A 26,290-nucleotide genomic window follows, 5' to 3' on the forward strand; every position below is an offset into this window, starting at 1 on the left:
TGGAAAATGGAGCATCCCTATACGTGCGCCGTATACCGAGATGGGGGAGGGAGGGAGGGGAGCAAGAATTGATTCGAAACGGTCGGACGACGGTCAACTATTCGTACCCCGGCCAAAACCCTCTTCCCCCCCTTCCATGGATCTCTCGTTGTTGCCTCGAATGGCCTCCACGCCACGTAAGCCACGCTCGTTTTATTCCATATCTCCTCTCTCGCTCCTTCTCCTTCCGCACCTTCCAATGGATCGTGATGCTTCTACGTGAAAGAAAGAGAGAGAGAGAGGAGAGGGGAACGGAAAGGGATGCTCCCATCCCGAGATTAGTGGCTCTAAATCAGCCGCGGAAACGTCGGTCCATGCGGTCGAGCGGGGACCTTGGGGGGGTTGGAAGCGAGGGCGATGGAACCGTGGATGGGAGGGAGGGAGGGGGAGATGAGGGCGAATAATCTAGCCGGCCAACGGCGCGTGGGATTAAGGAAGTCTGTGGTCTTTCCGAAATCTCGGCTACCATCTCTACGATCGCCAGTCGTCTGGTTGCGGGATCCGTTAGGGGTTAGGGGGAACCGTTCTAGAAAAAGTTAGGCTTGGAGTTAGGATGGAAGTTGACGTGATATACGGTCACGTCGGGAGGATGGGAGGAAGAGCCGAGATTGAAATGTGTTTCGTGTTATTTTTTTTTTTTTGTTTTTTTGTTTTTCGAAAACGCAAGTGATAGATCGAAATATCAGAGTAACGTGTGAAGTAATACAACGTGATAAAATTTTATATATATATATGTATGTATATATTTTTTTTTCGTAGCAATTAATATATCGCTTTGTTTTGAAATACGCAGCAAACTCCCGCTAAAAAAAAAAATAACACGATAAATATTTTCGAAACTATAAAAATTACTACCCTTCAAAATCAATATATCGAATGGATAAACTTAATCATACGGTTGCGTGTACAAACAACGTAAACCGAGATAGCACAATTTTTGTCGAAACGGGAAATCCATAGTCTCGTTTCCACGATGCACGTTTCAAGAAATGGTGCAACGATTCGACTTTCGGGGGAGAAAGCGACAGAAACGCGTCGTTGACCACGGAAATGGGGAATAATTCTGGGAAGCACCTCTCCGCCGCGTTTCTGGATGCAGCCGAGAGACGATACGGGCCATTGTCACCCTCGAAACGAGTAACCCTCGGAGGCGAAAGCATTTAGATAAAAAATTGCGGGCAAGAAGAGGAGGAGGCGCTTTATCCTTCCTCCAACGCCAACCACCATCGTGCATCGGGTTATATGGCGCGGAGAACGAATATCTCGTCGCGAGCTAAGGGTTGGAAAAATGTATTTTCTTCTTAAAAATTATATTCCCACCCTCTATTTCTCTTCCACACACACACACGCACACACTCCTTCTCCTTCTTTTTTCTTCCTTCCTCTTTTCCGCCTCCTCTCTTGGTCGACTTGCTCCTCCACTTGCTTCAAGTCCACGCTCCGGCCAAAAAAGACGATCCGAATCTTTCGTCCTTCCTTTTATCCAGCCCGATAAATCCTCGACAACGGCCTGCGTTGGCCAAGGAAGAAAATTTTCCCAGCTATCCGATCTATCGCGTTGAAACGATCCAGCGAGGACAAATTCGATCCTTCAACCTATCTTTTCGACAACTTTAGTTAATAAATGTGGATGATCGAATCTGATGATGGTAAACACGGTCGGCTCTTTGAACAAACGTGAATCATGCTCCCTAATAAATCGAAACGATAGAAGAAAGAACGCCAAACTTTAATTTCTTCTTTTTCTCGAAGAAAATCAACGAGTATACATAATCGAATGCTATTCATTAACGCCCAATGATAAATCAAGTAGACGTAGAAACCGAGAGAGTCGCGATTTCTACAAGTTTCGTTTAATTTGGTAGAATTTGGGGATCGTTCCAAAATCTCGGCGAAACGTTTACGCTGCGAAAGGAGAAAAGGAAGAAAAGAAATTGTACGATCGTCACGTAGCCCCCACTTTGCGTGTAGGAGGGAAACGAAGGTAGAGGGGCGCAATATTTTTTCCCCTCCTTCGGTGTATTTGTATCCGGTTTCGCTGAGCCGCCTTCGAACTTGCAAGTTTCCGAGGTTTAATTTCGCCGGCGCGATAAGACAAACGATCGGTCATAACTTAATATCCGTCTCATTTCCATACGGCGCGCCGCGCTCCGCTATTTATTACACTTTGGCAACGCCTGCAGACAGCCAATTGCGTGCATCTAAGAATGGCTCCGCGGACCCGTGATTTATTTCCACGGCGAATATGATCCCGCCGCCCGTGTGTCGATCCGCTGCAAATTTGCGATACCGTAAACTTCCACCCCGGAATAGATTAGCGGGGGGAGGAAGGGGGAAGACTTTTGCGCTCGTTCGATCTCCTTTCCTTCTTTTCCCCTCCTCTCTCTTTTCTTTCCTCCGTCGATCGTTACGTTTCGATTCGTTCAGCGAGAGCTACATTGAAATTTATTTCTTTCCGTGTTATTCGCGTTTTTTTTACATGCAACGTAAGAAAGAATGCGATATCGTGTTCCGAAAATTCTTCTTTGTAAACAGAGTTTTTAAAAATTTATTTAAGTCTTTCTCAAATTTTTAATTTTCTATAAAACAAGCAGAGTTGATTTACGCATCGAGAATTAAAATATCTACACACATAGTAGAAATATATATAAAATATATATAATAATATATATATATATATATATATATATATATATATATATAATATATATAAAATACGAGTTATAAATTACAATCGTTTCGAATTTTTGAATTTCCTCCGGTTTAAACGAAACCCTGCCCGTTTAACCGAACCAATTCCAACGGGAGCTCGTTCCTCCGAGATACGCAAGGATTAAATTCGAACGGTTGTCGTAGCCATCGCTACATCGTCTCGATCCACTTCGTTTCCCTTTACGATACCATAAAGAAACGCGGCACACGCGATTTCACGGCCGTCGTCGTTCTCTCCGCTCCGGTCCACATGTTGCACAATCGCCGGTGTATTAATCGAACGACTTCGACGTCGTCGTTTCTATCCCCATCCTGCGAGCAACGATTTCTCGATGTCGAGATGCCTGTTCGAGCGACAATTCCGATTGTAATCCTCTCTCCCTGTTTCAACGGAGGGATTTGCCGTAAACAAACGAAGGACGACGAGAGCACAGAGCACGTCGTGGAGGATCGTTCGTGCGCGTTCTTGGAACAGGATTCGGTGTGAAATGATGGTCGAAGGGACTTTACTTCGATGAAGTTATTTGTCACCATCTTCTCTTCTCAGCCGGAGTGCAAAATTCAACAACGGGGGCGGTTCAACGAGGTCGAGAATTAGACGAGGAACAGGCGGCGTGAGGAAACTGCGATTTCATCCTTCTTCTTTGTCCTACGTATCTCTCTCTCTCGAGAGAGAGAGAGAGAAAGAAAGAGCAAGGTGTACTCGTTCGTAGCTCGCGCTTTCCCTTTGGAGAAAGGGTACATTCCAACGCAACGGGAGAAAATAGTGCGGTGAACCCCGTTGGAAAATTCCCAGGCGCAATGAGTGCTCGATGTAATAATCGAAGTTGAGAAATTCCAGCTATTCGAAGCTTTCCTCCTCCCCCCGCTTTGACCCTCCTCCTCTAAGAACGAGATATATTCACCCGATCGCGTACGATGAAATATCGATCGACGATGAAAAGTTGATCTTAATCGGAGGACATGGAGAAAAATATAGAAATTTCGATGGGACTGGACGGAGAATCGCGACGGCGGTTTTCGTTGAAATTTGACTTTGGGGGGGGGGGGAAGGCGAAATGAAAACGCGGTACCAATTTTTCTTGCCCCTTGTCAATGGGAACAATGGGCGGCGAAGATGTTCAATTTTTCATGGCGACGTCATTCGTATTAAAGCGGCGAGCAACGCGGCTGGCTGGCAACGCGCGTCCCTTTCTTTTTTTCCTTTATTATTTTCTTTTCCTTTTTTCCACCCTCCCCCCGCGCATACCGCATTATTATGTATACATTACGAGTAACTCGTCTCTCTCTCTCTCTCTCGTTTTTCCACAAAAGACGGAACGGAAGAAACGGAGTGATTGCGCGGGAAAAAGACGAGCCGTTTATCCGTGAAAATTTCCAGCTTGAAATTTCGCAGATATTTAGACTTAATTACGCGAACAATGAGATTTGAATTGCAAAGAGAAACGGCACCCGTTACGATTGTGTCGGGCAAAAACTATTGTCCCAGTTTTTTTTCACCGGGTAAACCAATATTCGTCGAAACGCGTGCAGCATTTTGAATAATTTCAATAGCGAAAAAATGTAAAAAAAAAAAAAAAAAAAGGAAGAAGGAAGGGAGGGAAAGAGAGAGAGAGAGAAATCAAAAATCGGTGGAAATTAAATATCCGTAATCCGAGGCATCGGAATTACACGGGAAAAATGGATGAGAATATTAAATACCTGCGAAATGCGCGTTTTTGAATTTCGAATTGCGAATGGAAAAATATCCGACCACGAAAATATCCGACCGCGATGTATAAATCTTTAAATAGAAAAAACGCGCTCGTCAACTTGTGTCAACCTGTTGGGAAGAATGCGATGCCGTTGTCGGATGGAATATTTTATTCTTACAATTTCTTCTCCCCAATATTTGTTCCTTTCTATCGTTTTCTTTTTATCATTATTATTATTATTCCCACTTTTATTCTATTCCATTATACTTATATTTGCGCGCAAGCAGAGACGTCGTCCTTTCACCCTTTGCCAAAGGAGAACGATCGCTCGGAAGAAATAATAAGAAAAGGAAAAAAAAATCCATCCATTCGAGCCGTATGGAAAAGAGATACGAAAAAGGAAGCGGGATGGTGTATCGGTTGGTACGTCGTCGTCGCGACTCCGAGTACTTAGTGGCCATGGCAACGGGTGCCAACTATTTTTCAGTTTTCCGCCCTTGCGAGCGTCGTCCAACTTCACCCCCTTCCTCCTCCCTCTCTCTCTCTTTCTCTTTTTCTCGACCTTCGGCCTGGATTCCTTTCGACAGGGACGAGGGGGGTGCTACATTTCTTCCCCTTTGTAGAATCCTTTCTGGAACGCCAACCCCCTTTGTGGTACACACGCGACAGCCATTCGCGCAACACTGAATAATACGATTCTCTTCTCTCGCCCGTTGTTAAACACAGACGCTACTTGATCGAGGCTGTGAATGTTCCCTTTCGCAGTCGATCCTGTATTCACTCCGAGCGAAGGTGAAAGAATCGCGCGCGACTTTTTTCCTTTTCCCATTGTATTCCTTTATTTGTCGCCTCTCTCTGCTTCCAAGATCGATTTCCAATTTCGAAAATTTATAATTCATAATTTCCACGCTTCGATCATATCCTCGATCGAATTCGGATTTTTTCATTCATTTTTTCATCGTTGAAGAGTGATCTCTCTTGGCGCGGCGACGAATTCGATTCGTCGAGTCGATTCGTCCTGGAAAGGTTGACACTCGATGGGAAGAAGAGGGGTGGCGTTAAGTGGTAGATCCAGAGCGATTGAAAGGAGTGTAAGGAAAAAAAAAAAAAAGGTGTTGGGGAGAGAGGGCCAAAGTGAACTTAAACTCCTCAAGAGGGTTACACGGTGAAAGAGGAGAAGGCGGACGTCGATACAGAGTGCTGTTTACGCCGTCGTCTCTCTTCCAACCTTCCCTTCTCCTTCCTTCTCTCCTTCTCTTTTTTCTCGCTCTATCTTCTCCTCTTTTCCTTTCGAGTGTTTAACCATCCCTCCTCCAATATCGTCCCGCCATGATCCCTTCGATCTTCCGAGTAATTTGCTCCAATAGCCAATTATTCGGACACCCGTCGTCCTTGTTTCCTCCACATTAAAATATATCCATCCCAAGTGTAAAATTGCCGGCCGATCCGTGTCGTCGATACACAACGAGGAGAGATATTTTGACAAGAATGCTTTTAATAATAACGAAAATGCTGCCAGATATACGTATAATTAATCGAAATCTGCTCTTTTAATCAACGATATTGCCCCGGCGCCGCAAACAATTTTCCCTACTAATCATAAACGTCGGCTTTATTTCATTTTAATGCGATTTTTAATAAAGCGGACCACTCTGAAAATTAATTTCCCAATGTACAAATAACGCGCGCTGCGTGGCTCCGTGTTATTCGAATGTCACGGAGATAAACCGAGAGATGTAAGAGGGAAAAAGAAAGGGGGAAAAAAATGTTGTTTCTCGCGTACGTAATATCCCGGTCCCAAAATTTTTAATAAATTTTCTACCAAACTCGAGCGAAGATTTTTTTCTTTTCCTTCTCGCAAAACGTAAAAAGAAAAAAAAAAGTATCGACGATGAATTCCGAATCGAATTCACGAGAAAAATATTCACAAGTTGTGAAACAATCTTTAGAAACTTTAATAGCGACGAGTTTAAAGTTGGGATAAGAAGGATAGGATATCGCGTGTAATTCTCACGCGACGAATCGGCGCCGAAACACCATCCGATCCGGCTATTTCTCTTATTAGACGCGTGAGAGATATCCTCGTTTCCTTCTCCACCTTCTTTTCTTTCTTCCCCTCTCCCTTTTTATCCGTAAAAAATGTCGACCTTGCACCCCTCCGCGATTTTTTCTCATCCCTTCCGCGCGACGAGACCGGAATATAACTACCGCCGCCCCCTCAATTTGCATTTCCCACCCCTCCCTCCTGTTTCACATCCCTTCTCGCCCTTTTCGATCCCTATAGCCGCCTCCGTCCTCCTCGGTGACAAAGGACTCCTTCTAACGATAAGTGGACCGGCCCGACGGAATAAAGATGTTCCCGCGATCATCCTCCATTTTCCAGTGTAATACAACGATAAATCTCGAACGGACACACGAGATCCATTTACGGAGATCCATCCATTCGCAAGGGATGCTCTTCAAAAAGAATTTCGATGTTTCTTCCTTAAAGAAAAGAACGAAAAAAAATATTCGCAAAATATATGACACTTTTCTTATACGATTTCGAATAAATGCAACAATAATTATTTTCGTATCCTATGAAAGATTGATACAACATTCGTTTATTATATCAGTTCATATATCATTCGTAAGGGATGTTTCTTCCTTAAAGAAAAGAACGAAAAAAAAATATTCGCAAAATATATGACACTTTTCCTATACGATTTCGAATAAACGCAATAATAATTATTTTTTTTCTTTCCTATGAAAGATTGATACAACATTCGTTTATTACATCACGATCAGTTCATATATTATTCGCAAGGGATGCTCTTCGAAAAGAATTTCGATGTTTCTTCCTTAAAGAAAAGAACGAAAAAAAATATTCGCAAAATATATGACACTTTTCCTATACGATTTCGAATAAACGCAACAATAATTATTTTCGTATCCTATGAAAGATTGATACAACATTCGTTTATTATATCAGTTCATATATCATTCGCAAGGGATGCTCTTCGAAAAGAATTTCGATGTTTCTTCCTTAAAGAAAAGAACGAAAAAAAATATTCGCAAAATATATGACACTTTTCCTATACGATTTCGAATAAACGCAACAATAATTATTTTCGTATCCTATGAAAGATTGATACAACATTCGTTTATTATATCAGTTCATATATCATTCGCAAGGGATGCTCTTCGAAAAGAATTTCGATGTTTCTTCCTTAAAGAAAAGAACGAAAAAAAATATTCGCAAAATATATGACACTTTTCCTATACGATTTCGAATAAACGCAACAATAATTATTTTCGTATCCTATGAAAGATTGATACAACATTCGTTTATTACATCACGATCAGTTCATATATTATTCGCAAGGGATGCTCTTCGAAAAGAATTTCGATGTTCCTTCCTTAAAAAAAAGAACGAAAAAAAAATATTCGCAAAATATATGACGCTTTTCCTATACGATTTCGAATAAACGCAACAATAATTATTTTCGTACGCTATGAAAGATTGATACAACATTCGTTTATTATATCACGATCAGTTCATATTAATTATAATTCCGGAGAAAAATCGGAGAATTTCACGCTCGATCATTCGGAAATGAATCATGCGAGTTGCGAGATATTTTTATTCCTTGTCAGCTTTTAATTCCTAAATAACTCGAGCTTAATCACGCGAGCTTAATCCATATCTGCGCAATAACGGAAGGAAGGAACGGAGGGGGAAGAAAAAAGGAACGGTTCAATTTATACTACACGCCTTCCCATCGCGTTTCATCCATCCGTCCTTCGATCTTTCTACACTCGAATTCGAATTTTCATCCCGTTCCCCCGGAAATTATTCGCGCGTCACAAATTTATTTTACCTACTCCCCGAGGTGCTAATTTAAAAATTTTCGTGCGTGTAAACGGTCGGCCGAATAAATCACGAGCCACCGGACACATCTCGTATTGTTTATTCGTTGCGTGACACGAACCGTGTTAAATAAATTTTGTATTAAATAAATAAAGCAACATCATCGATTTATCGAGAACATATATATATATATATCGGGAAATCGCGCGAAAATATCACCTGCATCGGGATAGCTAAACCAGCAGCATAGGTGAAAAAGCGAGACAAAAAAGTAAAATTTTTTTGCAAAGTATTCTCTCCTCGCAATAAAGGGATAAAACTTTTAAATCAATTGCGAGAAGATAAGTCGGATCCTCCTCTATTTACTCCTCGCAATACCTTCCACGCACTGTGTTACACGTGCACGTAATACGTATATCCGAATCGTAGCGAGTTATCCCACGTATTTACGTGGATTCGCTTTCGCGAGATCCACCGCGGGGATTCTTCTTTCTCCCCTGGAAACCGTATTCCGCCAACTCCGTCGAGAGTATAACTGCGGCATCGTAACTGACAAAACTTTCCGTAGCTGCATTTATATGCGTGCCCGGCCGTTGCACGTAAAGTGATTCCGCTGTTACTCGTTAGAGACTCGTGTTCCGTGGAAATCGCTAGAGCCACCACCGTGTTGGCGAGCGTTGGATCCGGAAATGACGGCTTCTTCGACGATTTCGCGTCCCAGCGGGATCACAACCGGGCGCGGTTTTTAATTCGCGTTCGTGCTCCTCCGTGGAAACGTATATAATTTAGAAGGAAGGATCGATAGTAAAAACGTCTCGTAACGTAAGCGTCTTATCTTCGCTCTATTTTCTTTTCCGGGAAATTTAATCAAGGGAATTATATATACATATATGTATGGATAGAACGGCATGATACTAGAAACTGCTGTTTAATTTGTAAAACCGATCTGCATACTTTTTTTACGTTGGAACGAAGGCTTGACCCGAATATCGTAAATCCATTACCACGATCGTCCCTCTATCTCGGGGATTTACAGTACGTCAATCGCTCCATTAAGGCTGAAAGGAAGAGAGGGGAGAATGGGGGGCGTTCATCGTGCCATCGGTATAAATATTAAAACCCCCCTCGATAATAATAAACGAATTTCAAAAGATCCGATGATCTCTCGATCCAATTGCCCGTTCGAATTCCTCTCCTCTCCTTTTAAATCGCTTATTTCATCGAGGATCGAGGACTTTGGCAAGATTTTTCTTTTCTTTCTTCTCTCTGTTCCCCTTTACCATCTTTGTGCCACCTTTGAATATTTTTCTAAGAGGAAATGTATCCGGATTTAATTAACGAAATCATAATAAAGAAAGATTGCGATCAAACGAGATAAAAATGGATTGTCGAACCGCGTTTCCTCCGCGCCATTAATACGAGTGAAAGCGTTTTTCAGATTTCTATCGGGATAAACTTCATCGTCGGTTAATTTATATACGCCGCGAGGAGAATTAATTAGAGTTGCGTGGAACAACCTCTCCTCCCCTCCCGATGTAATATGTTGCGTCTAGTCTAGCACGTGGTTCAGAATCGATGGTCGGTATTATGTTGTATACGATCCTTGACGATACTCGATCATACTAACAACATGTCTGCTTCCTATGTTTCAGGTAAGGATCTAAATTTCGCCAGTAATAACGCCGGTGAGTGTTCATCTAACAATATAACATTATAACTGTTGGCATGCGCTTCTCCGTTTTCGCGTTGCCCACGTGCATTCCTTCATCCCATCCCCTCCCTCCATCCGATTCAATTCGTAATATTTATTATCGATCAAACTTTTCGTTTAATATCACAATTATTAAACGCTGTGGCGACGAGACGAAAATATATTCCTAGATATATTTGGAATTGGAATATAACTAATTAATACGAGTTATAGCTAATATTTTAATAATAATAATAATAATAGTAATAATAGTATATTTAGCAATTTATGATAATTGATAATGCGCAAATTAATAGGCGAAATAGATAATAGATACGAGATTAGATAATGTTGGCAACATAAAGCACTTGTTGTGTTACTTCGTACACACAGTCCCGGGAATTATTCGTATACGGTTAAATAATCGTATAATATATATATCTCTCTCTCTCTTTCCCTCTTTCGATATATCAATTCCCAAAGGTGAGAGGATTTATGGAAGTAGATTAACCGACGTGAAATTATTACGAATTTAATTTTTACCCGCGAGAGGCGGGGTTGACGAGAAAATTTCTATTTATCAGGATCGTAATTTGAACGTGAGATTATCCGGCGGCCGGGGATATATTTCTCTGCGCGCGAGACGGAAACAGACACAGAGAACGATAAGGTCGAATCTATTCGAATCTCCCCTTCTTCTTTTCTCCCCTCCCTCCGTGTCTCGCGACTGCAATTTCACCCCCCCAAGATTTCACGCGAACGCACACAAACGGGGACAAAAGGGACACGGGCGCGAGAGGGAAGATTTACGTGCATTACGGAGGAGGAGTGGAGAGGGAAGGCAAAGGTATTCTTTCGAAAAGCCCATTCTCGGTAATGCGCCAGCCTGGAAATAGATCGAGATCGCGAAATGTAGCGAGATAAGGGGGACAAATTGCATCCAGACAACATGGTCTGGATGATTAGTCGAACAACCAATGATGAATTTACGACGATTATCGAACAGTTTCGAAGATTCAAAACACTTCCTTTCTTCCTTCCTTCCTTGGAAAAATCCCTGAATTCTTCGTGATCCGAAATTGGAGAATGAGCAAGATTCGAGGATAGCGGTGACACGAAAGGGGCGCGTAAGGGGATGTGGGGGAATGGGGAGGGGAGGGAGAGTTGCGAGGGACGTAGTAGTAGTAGTAGCGAGATAAGATCGGCAAATTGCAGGCAATCTGGCTGATTAGGCTGCACGCTGGTAATCCTACTAGGTTTCACGAGGGAGCCTGGGCCACGACCTATAACAGCCTTCAACCCTCTTCGACGTGTATTAGCCGAAGAAACGGGAAAAGGATAGGACGTGGAGGAAACGGCCGCCAACACGGCTAGCTACGCTATATCCGCACGGTTCCTGGAGATTAGGGGATCGTTGAATGGAAGGCTGACGAATTCGGAGGAGGTCGAGCTTTTTTCTCTCTCTCTCTCTCTCTCTCCGAGCAATATCGTTCTTTGTATCTTTTTTGCCTTTTCTCCTCTTCTTTCTCCTCTCTTCGTTTTTATTCTCCAGAGACTTTTATACGAATCGACAAGTTCGAAATGAAAATAATTCAACCGTATATATATATATATATATATATATATATTAAATTTTGTTGCGAATAAGTTTGTTTCCAGGATAGGTCTTTCTTGTATATTTTAATCTTCGCCCTTTCAACTTCAATTTGATAAATTACTCTCTCCTGAATTATCAATTCTAATTAAATTTAATTAACCGGTATATCGGTTTCGCTTCGCTTCAACGTTAAGGAATGTCTTTCGTTTCGTTATTACTTTTGCTCGATATACGAAATATTCAATTTAATTTTCAAAATCACGCGCATTTCCTATCATCGCTCAAGCGTATTTCATATTTCGATATTTCCTACAATCGTATCCCAAATAAATATTTATAAAAAAAATCGTTAGAGAATTAAAGATTAAAAACTAAATCAAATATTTTCCCTTCCCGAGCTTAGTCGAACCAAGGCGAAGATTCAACCAAGATTGAAACACGTTTAAAATCCTCTTTCAAAACCTAACCTCCTCTCCTCACCCCTCATTTCCATGTAACGCCTGCATAAAATGTTACTTATCTCGAGACTCGTTTTCGTTTTCGTTCCACCTTCATCAGCCTTATCTTTCAGCGAGGCTGCCTCCTCGAGCCTCCTCCCTACTTTATATCAAACAACTACAATCAAAACTTCAACTCGCTCCAACACACTTTTTTTATCCATTTATAATCCACGGATTACTCTATTTATAAAATATCTTTCGAAAATCACGAAGCACAGTTCGTGAAAGATAATCTCATTCGCGGAAACTTCGAACCGCTTCGTTGAAAACCTGTACCACCGTTGAACATGTTATATGTATTTTTCTCGAATCTCTCTCTCTCTCTTTCCTTGTTTTTTTTTCCGCTTCAATTTATTTTAAACGCGACGAAGACTCGATCATGGAATTAGCATTTCCCGAGTGTCGCGAGCAGACCAGCGGATTGGAACTGGCACTCGATAACGAGCCGAAAAGAGCGAGTGGAATACGGGGCGACGGAGGAAAAGAGGGACGCGTGTGCGTGAAATCGACGCGCGACAAAATTTCCAGAGTTTCAAATCCCGGCTGGCGTTTTCCCCGCCCGGGAAAAAATTGTCAGGGGGTAAATAAATAAAAGTTTACACAATATACTCGCGATTGTCGGTGTTGACCCGCGGTATTTTGTCGGAATGTCGGAAGGCGAATCGTTATTCAGCGCCATTTCTTCTCGTTTTTATTTTTCTATTTTTATTTTCGAAGCTAGGTGCGTTAATATCTTTCTCGAGGAGTGAAAAACCGAACGATGGGTATATGATAATCGTACAAGATACGAAGATTGATCGAATCGTTGGTTCGAACGTTGGTTTTACTTTCACTGCGATGTTCTCCGATCTTATTTACTTTGCCGCCATCAGAGAATTAAACGTTGGCTCTCTGCTCTGCCCACGACGTGAAAAATTAACGTTTCCTCTCCCTTCTCTCTGTATAATTTCCCTCGCACAAAGGAACGCGTCTCATCTTACGAGCGCATTACAATAAAGCAGAAATAGAAAACGTTTAAACGTTTCCATTGCGTCCCAAAAGGGATTAATTTTTTCAACGTGGAAAATTTTAAGAATTGTGCAACGAAATTTAATTATTAACGCAAGCTGGTGACAAGTGGGGACGGAACGGAAACGCTCCAGCGTTTACGAATACTTATTTAGAAATAATACTACCGATAATAATGGTAGGCGTTTCGCGATTAAATCAACGAACGAAACGAATGAATTATTTATTTCGGAGAGGGGAGAATATTTTTCTACATTTGTACCAATTCGTTTGCCCGTATTGTTAGCCGATATTCGACGCGATACGGCTATACGTATATTTGAAAGCAAAACCGGAAGCTTGGCGAATGTAATAAATCGCAAGGGGAAAAAATCGTCGCTTCCCGCTGGTTTATTTAAATCTGAGAGAGAGAGAGAGAATATAATTGGAATTAAAGTTGGCCATAATCTTCCATTCCATTCTCGACTTGCGTTTTTCTTTTAAAAAAAGAAGAAAGAAAGAAAGAAGGAAAGAAAGAAAAAAGAGAGAAAAAAAGGCAAATAGGGCGAAAAGGGCGACTGTATGGCGATCCATAAGCGGAAGTAGTAATAGAATTTCGAAACGGGTAAACCCGGTGGCGGGGGATGAAGGATAAAAACAGAGAACAAAACGGAGAACCGGATAGAATGAAGAGAGAGAGAGAGAGAGATAGTGATAGTTTTAGAGAGGACGGTAGGAGGAGAAACATCGTCAACTCGACCACGTCTACCGAGGGATTATCGTGGGTGACAAAGGGATTTGAAAGAGGCGGCATGGAATTGGATTCTGGGGGAAACGCAAGAGGCACTCGAAAGCCGCTTTGTGTCTCTCCATACAATAATTATTTGCGAAAATTGTCATGAAGCTGCGAGATATCGAGTGGCTTTTGATGACGGATATTTCTTCGAGGGGGGCGGAGGGAGGGGAGGGGGGGCCCGATAGAAATCGTTCCACCATTCCCGGATCCCGCGTGCGTCCCCGTAATTATTCCGATTCGATTGAATTAGTATCCTCTCTCTCTCTTTCCCTCTCTCCCTTCGTTCCTTTTCATGTCGTTTTATTCCTTTCAATTCCACTGCCCCTTCCCGCCGCCCCTCGTTTCGTTGGCCGGCCCTCTCCACAGTCCCCTCTCCCCAGTCCAGCGTTTCCCCGTCTCTGTCGCCGTTCCTGTAGCCGGGGAAACTGTGGTATGGAAAAATGCCTACCCTACGTCCTTTTCCCCTCCATCCCATTCCATTTCCTCCATCCCCCTTTCCCGCTTTGTTTTTCGGTGGTTGTGGTTTAATTAGAAGCCGAGAAATTAAAACAAACGAACGCACGGGGCGCGCTCCTCGTGCCCCCGTTGTTTCCTCTCCCTTCGGTCTCACGAGCATCGAGCATCGCTTCCACGGAACCGGCAAATTCGCAAAGAACGTTTCTTCAACAGCCTCCCCGGTTTTTTGCAACCGGGTTTCGCGGAGATTTAATATTTAATATTTAATATTTAATGTGCGTTGTCGCCAATGGGATAGGGAAATGAATTTTCCTCTTCAATTTTTCTAGGATTAATTAAAGGAAAGGAAAATAAAATAATGATATCGTGTATTAGCAAAAATATATATTCCTGATTTTTCTTATCGCTCGTCATCCATCGAATGATCTCCTCTTCCAAATATTGTATTTCCAAACGTATATTTCCCGAATATTTCTGTTCCGGGCCACGATTCCTGTATCTTCCCCTCCCCGCTCTTCCGTGCCCCACCAACGGAGAGAAAATGCACGTGCACCTGAGAATAAAAAGGAGGGAAAGGAGGGAGAAGAGAACGTAGGAGAGCGGTAACAACGCGCGAACGGGGCCGGAACAAATGTGACTTTCAATAAGCGGCCGTCGCCCGCTTTTCTACCAAAACTACCCCTTTTCCTCGTCCCCCGTTTCTCTTTCGTCCAATTGCGACACGATCAAATTCTCTCGTCGTTACGAGGCAAGGGAAGGAGAGGAAGGGAAGGAAAGAGACGAATTAAGAGAGGATACATCTCTACTCTCGACGTGTGTTGGAGGGAAAGAGATGTTGGGCTCGTATCGGGCACGAATTATCGAGTGGCACGTTAACGTTTTATGCAGATTCGAAAGAGGGGGAACGGCCACCGGTTTCGGAATTAATGTCGGTCGGACAAATGTCTCGCGGTTTTTCTACTGAATTATCGTACCCCCGGGCACAACAAAACGTCCAAACCGATGTGTGTTCGCCGATGTGTGTATACGTCCGTGTATACAAGCTCGCCGAGCTACCGTGTTTGCGGACAAGTTGTATAAATAGGACTTTGTCGAGGGGAACGGTATCGAGTGGACCGCCGCCTTTGGCTCCAGATTGTAAGCGGAGACGGGCAGAAGAATGTGTGTGTGTGTGTGTTTGATGATGTCTAAAAAATTTACTTCGTCGTGGGCGGTTGGTTACGTTTACGTGCTTTGCCCCTGATTTAAGTGGTATAGATAGAAGTTCGATCAGACTTAAAGTAACACAGTAGGAATTTGTACGTGATTTATGGGTATTTAAGTAGAACAAGTAGAGAAATACGTGATCGGAAAAGTGGTACACGTTTTAAAAAAGCGTTTCGCCCGAGTGGTTTCCTTGCCTTGACGAGAAGATTTATTTCGAGAGTACGATGAAAAAAAGGAAAGAAAAGTATTCGTTACGTTAAGTTAAAATTTTCCACGTCGTTTTTGTGCACGAGGGAGCGGAATTTCCGTGTTCCTTTTTTGAGCACATTCTACCCTTTAACGTGTACATGGACACACGTCGTACGCGTACGTGGGTTGCAGCAACATAGGAAACTTTGACAAGAACGCATAGATTCGCAGGCAGGAGGATGGTGTGCGCACTCGCATACGTCTTTATCCACCCGTATATACATATAATATAAATCCGATGGTGGAACGGGTGTACGAAACGTTGGCACGTGTAGTCACGGCGTTGCCATCGCCTAGCCAATGGTCCAATATCTCTACACATAGCTTTGTTACCTGTACATCACGCGTACACGTGTATATACATCTCGCAGATTTCTCACGTAAGCTCAGGCCGGCATTAGAATCTCAAATATCTCGTACGTATTTCCACGATTTCGAAAATATGCAGTGAAATTGTCATTTGTCTCAACGTTTCGAATTTTCAACCGCACTGCGAATCGAAGAGAGAGAAAATTTATTAATAATTGTGTGTATATTTTTATAAAGAAATTCGTCCTCAAATTCGTATTCGATCCACGCAATTTTACCGTGCTCCGCCATGTATACATATAAATACCCGGAACGCCCGTGACACGCCGGGAGAGGTTTCAGGAAAATGTTATCTTTCTGTCACGAGATGTTATCCCTGAAAAATCTTGTCTCCGCGATAGTTACGTGTACCTGCCGGGATTTCGTTGGTAGAGCACGCATGCGAGAAAGATACGAAGCGAAGCGAAAACTCCCGACGCGAATGTTATCGAATCGCGGTATCCGATCGATTGATTCGCGACGAAGCCCGAATACGAAACCTGATCCACGCTGATCGTCCGCGAATTCGAATTAATCCCTTCGCCCCAAAATCCCCTCTACTTAATTTCGATCGGTTGTCTCCACTTCGTCTCGCCTTCATCTTCACCCTCCAACGCCTTCCTTCGAATTTCTCTCTGTCCAATTCTCGGATATCTCGCTTTCCATTCCTCTTTCGCGTAATCTGTATCCGGGCCCGGGGCGCGTTAATCGCACAGTTTCCAGTTACTACATCGTTTCCAGTAGCGGACGACGACATCCGGGTCGCCGAGTAGGGTTGGTACGCCTGGTCGTAATACCAACCGTTGGTAGTATGCATCGAATTATTCCTGAATCCACCCCCACCCTGATTTCCGACAACGTTTTCCACGTTGTTTCTCCACGGCTCGTCGAAGAACGAAGAAATTTTCGATATATCGGGGAAATTCGATAGAAATTGATAAATAACGCGGGACGGGGTCGCGAAATATCGGGATGGAAAATGAAAACACGTAGAGAAGAGTTCGTATTCCTCCTCCTTCGATTTCGTCGCTAACCGGATCCCGCCCACCTCCCTGTATTACGCATCTATTCCAGAGAGACGGAACTTGGATCGAGATTCGAGCCAGTGACATATATAAGGAACACACGCGAATCCTCAACTTATGGAGCCTTAAATCTAGCTGGATATCCGATGAACCTCCGGCCCGGTCTGTTCGAGACTCTGTCGACTCTTGCCCTTCCCCTCTCTTCCGTTCGATTTCTCTTCCTTCGTTCGAGGAATCTCGCGAGGGACGACGAGGGAGATCGTCCCCTTTCGACTTCTTCCTCCAGTTTTGAATAAAACTGGCAAGAAAGAAAGGAAGGGGGGGGGGGGAGAAAAAACGCGGAGGCGTGCTCCGGAAAAATCAGGGAAAATCGGGGGAGATCGCGATCAACCACGCCCACGCCATCTTTTTCCAAAGGTAAAAGGAGGAAAAATTTCGTAGGGATTGAATTTCAATATCGAGGCGGCGTGCATCGGTGTGAACTGTTCCTGGATTGGGATCTGGGACGCGAAATCGATGGAAATCGCGTGGATTTTTCCTGTTTTTTTTTTTTTTTTCTTTTGCATTCGCGTAATCCGGGTCACCATTAGTTACGTTTTTTTCGATACAAGGGGTTTAACTAACGGTGGACTGATTAATAATTCATGGGTAACGTTTTTAAAGTCTCGTAAAGTTTAGTCTCGTTCCTCGAACCGGAAAGGATTTCAAATTTATGATTTTTTTTTTTCATTTGAAACGGTGGCTAATATGCCAGTCGCAAAATGGCTACGAATGAAAAAATAAGATCGGGCTTCCGGTATGTTTGCGTAAATTCTTCTTCTTCTTTTATTATTATTATTATTATTATTATTATTATTATTATTATTAGATTTCCAATTTATTTGTGAACCACATATAGGGGCCACATATTGCGATACTCACGACCGCGTATTATATTTATATTTTCCTTCATTTTTATTTAATCGAAACGGAAGATATAATGTATATATATCCATATCTTTCATTACCTTTATTATTTTTCCCTCTCCTTCTCCACTAACCCGGATTCTTCCGGGTTCTAAGCGATACAGAAATGAAAAACAATAGGAGCCGGTGCACGTTTTTACATCGTATTCCGAATCGCGTAAATCTACCAGGGGGAGGGGGAGGCATCCAATAAACCGATTTTTGGAATAAATAACGGCCAGTTTGTTAGATCGATACAACGTGTTTACTGCAAACACATATTTCCCAGACGCGTGTAATCTCTTAATGGCCATTCCTTTAGCCATTTCGCGCGAGCGACATTAACTACCCCGTATGAAATATTTTAATGTCAATCTCTGTGTTTGCCCTCCCCTGTTACCGATCCGTCCATAAATTAGCGAATTTCCTGTAGCGAGACGATAACGATTATTAACCGTCCCATCGAAATCACGCCGCGATAAAATCGATAAAATCTTCCACCAACTCTCCCCAAGCAATTTTTTACTTTTCCGATCCGATCCTTCGACCTTTCCTCTTCCCCCTCTTCGAACAACAAACTTCTCTCGTCGAACATTTGTACACTGCGCTTCTTCGCTCGACGCTTCTTCCCCGCCGCGGAAAAATAACGTGTAACGCAACGTGGTCTGGAAATGAAAAATCGATCGATTCCGGATTGGTCGCGATATCTGCGGAATTGGAAGCTCGTCGCGGGTTCGCCGGCGGCCACGGAAACAGTGAGTTTTCAATGCCAAGAAACGATCCTTTTTGTCGGCAATTCTGCCTCTCCCCTCCCCTCCATCCGTATCCGCCATCCCAGTTTCTCGAATTTAACGTGACTCGAGGGCACGAGGGGAGGAAACGACAAATAAAAGCGAAAAAGGAAACAGGTAGAGAGGGAAGAGGAGGGGTGGGTGGATTGAAGTTGGTTGATTGGCTGTTCGTCGAAAGCGGCGAGGAAACGAGACGAGCGACGAAATGGACAAAGTCTAAAGATGACCAATAAGATTACTTGCTCGATCTTCTAACGTAAATCCAGTTTCCAGTTAGTTGGAGGAGACTCGTGGAAACTACTGGTCGATAACTACGATTGAATCGTTCCAATTTTCTAATTGGTACTTTTTTCTCTCTCTCTCTCTCTCTCTTTTTTTTTATCTTGATGCGATTACGACCGAGAATTGTTAAAACTTGGAGGAGAGACTTCCACTATAATTAAAAATTGCAACGACGCACGATTCCATACCATCGTTCACGAATTTATCCGGTGAATCGTTCGTTTCGTCGAAATCTCTCGTCTCCCTTTCGGCGGGAGGAACAATAACGCGTCTCGCAACGAACCTACGTAAAAGTAACGAGAGATTTCCAACGGAACGTGATCACGGTTCGACTTGTCCTTAACAAAGAATCGTTTGTCGTAATGAAAAATTTTTCATATTCTAATTCCTCTTTCTGTTTTTCTATTTTTTTGCTTTCCATCTCTTGTTTCTCTTATTAGAAAAATATACATACGAAAGGCTGTATTAGAATTTCCTATATTGATTAATAAGCACGTTTCAAAGTTTTATACCGTTCAATATATCATACTCATCGCACCGTAATACCACTTTCCGAATAACGATCGATAAAATTTGAAACATTTTAAACTGGAATATGGAAAGAGGGGAGCGGAGAGGGGAGTAACGACGCATCGATAGGTATGTAAAATATCGTTCGAGACATTAGCAGCATCGATAACGCGAAACTCGAAAAGAAAAGTGGAGGAAGAAGAAGAGAAGAAGAAGGAGGAGGTGGAAAAAAATAGGAGAGAAGTGGAAAGGCGACACTAAACAACACTAAACGTGACCTCATAAGTCACGAGTCTGGAACCTGACCCGAATGTATTTCACTTGAAATATGATCCCCGCCAACTATTCCAGCAACGGAGAAATAAAAGTCGGTATCTGTAAGAAAGATCTCGTTTAATTGCATCGGTTACATCTCTTACCATCGATCGTTCGTTTTCACGCTTTTTTAATCGTTTCAACGCTTTCGTTATTAGGAAGGCGCGGCGTCGACTTCCCCCTTTCGGGAGGGATATATATCGACCCCGCTTTAACGAGCTCGAGAACACGCGCGCCTATGATGTGTCAACCTCCCTTTATCTGCTCGCTTCAGGCCAGGTCGACGATGCTCGATGTGGTAGCTACATGTGTACATCCCCTTGTAACGCCTGCTTTGAATTAAAGCGGCTGCATTTGTCCGGATTATGACTTATTCCGTCGTATCAATGTTCGCGGTGTTTGCCCTCTCGTCGTGGGGGAGAAAACGTTATTCGAATGTAATTTAAAAGGGAAAAAAGAATCGTAGGAGGACTTTCAATACGTACGATTTGGATGCTCTTTATTCTTCCAGAATTCGATCGGATTATATGCATATATAATCAGAGCGCGTGATTGGAGAAATAGTATACAGATAATTTTATCCGTGTTTCATCCATTAACGTTTTCATCGTATCGCAAGTTGACGATAATTATCAGTACAAAAATCGTTTGAAATAAACGGAAATGGAACAAATCGACACACGTTACGTCCTTTTCCACTTTTTTTCTCCCTCTCCCCTCCCCTTTTTTCTCTAACGAAACGCGTACGCACTCGTCAACGTTTTCAACTGAGAGGGGGGGGAGGACTGCCATCAAACAGAACTTTCAGAACGTTCATCCAGCCGGGAAATATTAACGAAAAAAGAAAAAAATTTTTTTTTAATGTTTCTCTTGTAAAAAAAAAAAAGAAAGAAAAAATGGAAACGGTGGAAAGGGATGGAGAGGGGAGACAGATATCGTGGCAATTTTATCCACTTTCCTTCCTGATGAGATTAATTTTTCCGCCACGGCCTCGTGCGTTACTCGTGCAAACGGCTGTTTTGAACTCGGCCGTCCCCCGTTTCCAGGGATTACAGGGTTCGCGCACGAGAGACGCCGCGACGACGTCGACGACGCGAAGTGACTGGAACGGAAACGGTGACACACGTCGCTACGTGATTTCCGGAATTTATCGGTTTTCGATCGCGTTTAATGAGAGACCGAATGTGAGCGTAACTTTTGTCGATATTTCGCCTAAGTGACATGGGATTTCCTCTTCGGATTAGAAAATCTTTGATCTCGATATATCTGTATTTCCCCTCTCGTTTATAACGTATCTTCGATAATTCTTTTGGAATTGAAAGATTCGTATAAAAAAAAAAAAGAAAGAAAAAGAAGAAAAGAATTGCAAAGTGATACCCATTAAAGTCTAGGAATTTCCACGAAAATGATTCCCTCGATGATAAAAGCGTTGGAGGAGTAAACGACGAGTATACGGTATAAAGTTCGAATATACACGAACTCTCTCTGCCGCTCGTATGTAAATGAAATTGAATAACCTAAATTTTCTGCTCGTAGTCTCGTGGCCGGTGCAACCAGAAATCGCTTCTGGTTTATTTAACGCGGCCAGTGCAACGTTAATTCCATCCGTCGTTGAAAATAATTAGAGGATTATGCGCTGGGTTCGGTGTTGTATCGTTTTTGGTATAGCACTTGCGGTGCTTTCAAAGCTCGAAACTTTTATGCCAGTTAAATTTAGACGCGCGATGAAAATATTTATCCGGGCAAGACGCTTTTATTTTCTCGGATAAATTTTTTTTGCGCCGCGATAAAAAGAATTGATTCCCCCTCTCCTCCCGAATTTTGCGCGGAATAAATGTGATAAAATACTTTGTTTAACTTTCATTTCCCCCTCCCTTTTTTTCCCCCCTTTAATCTTAATCCCTTTGTAACGTGCCTCAACGTCATTAAGAGATTTCAAAAGAGAATTCAACATTCATTTACGCACTCACACACATATATATATACATATACGTTTCGCGATATAATTTTTGATATGCTAAAACGCAACGGCAATGTAAATAAAAATTCTCGCGGCAAGTATCATAACGTATTACTATTCCTGCAAGCGCAATTTTGCCCGACGGGTGTGCGAAATTTTTCAACATTTTCCTTTTTACGCGGCCACTTTCTCGCATTTTATAATTACGTTTGGGATATAAAAGGAAAAAGAATTTACAAAAAAAAAAATAAATAAATAAATAAATATGAAAAAAAGAGAGAAAGGTGTAGACACGCGTAATAAAATATTTCCATACGAATCGGTATAACTTATTCAAAAATTATTTCAGAGATTTAAAATAATATTACTTATTATTGTTCGACATTAAAAATTGTTGGAAAAATAAAAATTCAAACGTATTGTGATCGCAAAAGAAAGAGAAAAAGAGAGAGAGAGATAGAGAGAGAGAGGAGGAAAAAAGAAAACAAATAGGTCAACGTAACAGTTCTCTAACAAGAATTTCTTTTTTCTCGATAAATATCCGCTCGATATCGATTAAGCTTAAAAATGCAACGAGATCGTTACCTGACAGTACGAATCGTTATCAGGCCACGAGCATCGGATATACGTAATGATTCGTCGTGGCCTGTACTTCCTCTGAAAAAAAAAAAAGAAAATCTCTCTTTCTTTCTCTCACTCATCGCCTCAGAAATCACCCTGGCAAAGTCTTCGATTCTAACGATTTAAACCTTTTTAACCTTTCGCTCTTTCCCCCGTATTTCGTGTCGCGAGACCAAAGATGGAAAAATCGCGAGACGTGAAAATAAATGGCAAAGGATTTTGAGAAATGAAAAATGCGGTGGCAAAGGGGTTTTTCTTCTTTGCAAGAGAAATAACGCCCGTTGCGCGACTTCTCCCTCTCCATTCTCTCCCTCCCTCCCTCTCTTTGGCCTGTTAAAAACGGCCAAACACCGGCGATCGACACCTTTCTCCCGTTTCAGAACAGCCGCGGAACGATCCTCAAACGGGGATAAACGTTCAAAGGGATTTTCCAGCTCACCCTGGAAAAAAGAAACTCGAAACTTTGGCCACGCGCCCCCCAAAGGAGCGTTCCTTCTTTGCGGGGCATGGATTTGATGGGGAGACGTGTTCTTCGAACCGTTGCGAGATGTTTCCAGAAAAACAGCGGAGAAAGAAGCGCTGAAAGGAGAAGAAGAGAATTTTTTCGACGAGAGAGAAAAGGAGAGAGAGAGATATTACGCAACAGTTGACGCCACAGCCGTAACCTTGAACAAGCTGAATTATTGCTCGTCGCAAATCGTTGCTCGTTGCTCTTCGCGTGGCATAATTGCAGTTCGGAGAAATCAGAGCGACAGGGAGGACACCGAGTTTCTTTGACACCGAGATTGCGAACCATTTCCACTACGCTCAACTGTCACCGCTTTGTTACGTTAAACGTAACAACGCGGGTTTGCTTTCTCAACAAGTTTCTACTTAAGCCTTGCGGTTCTATTACGCCTCGGCGTCGCGATACACGCTCGATCGTATATTGCAAACTTTACTCGTAACTAATGCCGCGCTTTGCCTCCGTTTGTTCAGTAAACGACCAAGACTCGGTGTATCAGCTACGGTTGTAATTGAGAGAGGGAGAGAGAGAGAGAGAGCCGACTTCCAATTTTCCTTTCGTTATGAACGGGCAGGGCCTAACGCGGGAAATGGCGCCGCTCCTAATCGAATTTCTCTCGTTCGCTGCTTGATTAGTTTAATTGCCCTCCGTTCAACCGCTTCCTTCACCCTAATTAGTCTCATTCCTTGTCGTATCAAACTCTTCTCTGTTTCCCCAATTTATTCCTCCTCTAATTTTAATTTCTTTTAACGGGCACGATGGTTTGATTTTTAAAAAGCGTCGTTTAATATTAACTCGTATTACGAATTGTTTGTTAAATTCTAAGTTAATTAGAGGATAGGAATAATGGAATAATTTATTTATATCCATTGTCTAATGTAGCGTCAGCGAATATTTTCTACGTCGTATAATCGATAAATGGTACAAGTAAATATTTTCGACCGTACAATCTATGATATTTTTCCTCCATTCGCAGAAATGGGAATAACATTTTCCTTGGAAAGGAAGATGCGTATAAATAGCGTCTCGACGAGATCAAAGAGATTAATCGCGACACGTAAATAGCAGTTTTAAATTAAAGCAATCGAATTGCACGTTGAATGGGATACGCCAAAGAATGCAGGTTTATTTTTTTCTTTCGAATCGTGTTTAATCTCGATAAATAAAAGCGAGAATAAAAACAAAGAGGAGAATCGATAGTCTATTATTCCGACTTAAGTTGCTCGATTTATACGTACACCTTGGCCTTCCGTTTTCCTTGGCCGGCAACTCAAGTGCACCACTCGCTGAATTCACCTTCCGAGATTTACGCTTCCCCCTTTCCTTTACTTCCTTCGTGTGTCGGACGACTTTCCTGGAACTTAAAAAAATATATTATTCCCCTCCTTTTAAGAAAAAAAGGAAGCGTTGAAAACTTCCCTTTCCTCCTTTCAAGAAGAAGAAGAAGAAGAAGGAATTTTTCTTTCACGAGTTAAAACGATTATAACGATTATCATCTCGCGAGAAAAATTCTCAATCCTTTCTCATAGCCATTAATTGCAATCGAATATTTCGCGAAATTATTGAATTATTCGACTTGTGAAACGACTGAAATTTTCCTCGCGTTACACGAAAGATATCGGTTAACTTCCTTCGAGAAGAACACATGTATGTGGATAATTTATGTAGATCTATAGATATTCGAGACAGTCGCGAGATCTGGTTTATCTGGTTAATCGTATTCGAATTTGCCGAGCAACTTGGAAATTACTGTCGAAGATTTGGGCAAAGAGCGTGGTTGGTTCCATCCGGACGAAAGATGTGCCGATTTCTCAAACAAGAAACTTTCCCCGGGATGATTTAGTCGGGTCTTGTATCTCGCGAAATCTAAGTCGAAATCGAGTTTTCAATTTGGTTTTCGAAACGAAGGTCCAGCGGCCTCCAGCGACTTTGTACAGGGAGCGGTCGGTGTACAGAGGAGAGTCCCCGGTGGCCGGTCGGCTCGTTCGATGAATTTCAAGCAGCTCCCTAGAATTTCTCGCCCGCGTTACGCCAGCCACCACGTACCTTGAGGATATTAGTCGCGCGGCAGGTAGGCGGCGGCCACAATCACGCCACGTCCCGTCCAATCCAACTCTCGCCGATCGAATTTGCATGGGACACGGAACTTTTATACGACACACGATCCATCCCTTCTTCTGATTTCCATCGTACATTCTTTTTCCCAACGAATACGAATAAAAATTTCACTTGACAGCCTCCGTATAATCGATGGCAGTAAAACGAAGATCGTCCTTCTCGATGTTTCTGTTACAACGATCCCAAAGAATATTTTCACGCGTGAAAATGCAAGGATCGAACGATTTCTCCGTCAAAATCTGTTTACACTAAAGTGTAACACGAAACAAGAACAAAATAAAATAAGATCGGGTCGTTGCACCCCTTTCCTTGGTTTCTTCCCTTTCTCCGCCGTTCGACTCGATCCAACGCGAATCGCGTATTTCTCTCCTTATATTCACCGCGCAATACGGATATAAAAATTTTCGTTTCCTTCGCGTGAAATCTCGGCTATCCTTCACCTTTCCTCCCTCCCCTTTCGGAGGGGGGAACCGAGAGAGCGGTTTTATATGCGCTCACGTACACCGGGGCTCTATATCCACGAACCGGAAGCTCACCGTAAATCCTGGTAGCTAAAGTCGACGCATCATTTCCATATAGATTCTACAACGGTGGCTCTTTCCATTTACCAGGGCGTTTGCTTTTCTCATAGTCGATCCCCGCGACGAAACGGTTCAACCGTTTCGCGATCGTGTGAACGGGAAAATGACGGGATCAATTGTTGACGCCGCGTCACGCGTAATCGTTGTTACCGAATTTCGGGCAATTCGTTTTCGTTTGAAACTAGTTTGGACGAGGAGATTCTGTGGGTTAACTTTAACGTTCCTCCACGACGAGTGTTAATTTCTCGCGGTCCATTCGAATGGTCAATTGATAAGTTTTAATGATAATTTCATCATCGGATAGATACTAGCCGATTTAATCTCTAACGGAACGGGGGAGAATTATTCAAGAATGGATGTCACGATTCCCGTGGGTCATCGAGAAGTGTTCGAGTTGGATTAATTAATTTTTCAATAGTATCATGTCAATCGATACCGATTATCAGGGGGTGGAGGGGGATACGTAGAATACAAATTGAAATTTAATATTTAAAATTAGGTAATACTATACAC

At 42.5% G+C, this 26,290-nt stretch overlaps 1 protein-coding gene and 1 non-coding gene across 12 annotated transcripts in view; both read left to right on the forward strand.

Moving 5' to 3' along the window:
- The window catches only part of LOC408393 (agrin), a 336,061-nt gene that overhangs the window by 139,598 nt on the left and 170,173 nt on the right, over positions 1-26,290 (forward strand). For 8 of the 11 annotated variants that reach the window (XM_006566907.3, XM_006566909.3, XM_026444279.1 and 5 more), the window contains one exon: positions 9,948-9,980. The exons of the other annotated variants lie outside the window; for them this stretch is intronic. In XM_006566907.3, the coding sequence (XP_006566970.1) occupies positions 9,948-9,980 (33 nt within the window). The remainder of the gene's footprint in view (positions 1-9,947; positions 9,981-26,290) is intronic. 11 annotated transcript variants of the gene reach the window in all.
- Positions 8,812-8,925, forward strand: Mir3780 (microRNA 3780). Its single transcript, NR_039478.1, has one exon. It is a non-coding gene; the product is annotated as a microRNA 3780 (primary transcript).

This window comes from Apis mellifera, linkage group LG12 (genome assembly GCF_003254395.2).
Source record: "Apis mellifera strain DH4 linkage group LG12, Amel_HAv3.1, whole genome shotgun sequence".
Lineage (NCBI taxonomy): Eukaryota > Metazoa > Arthropoda > Insecta > Hymenoptera > Apidae > Apis > Apis mellifera.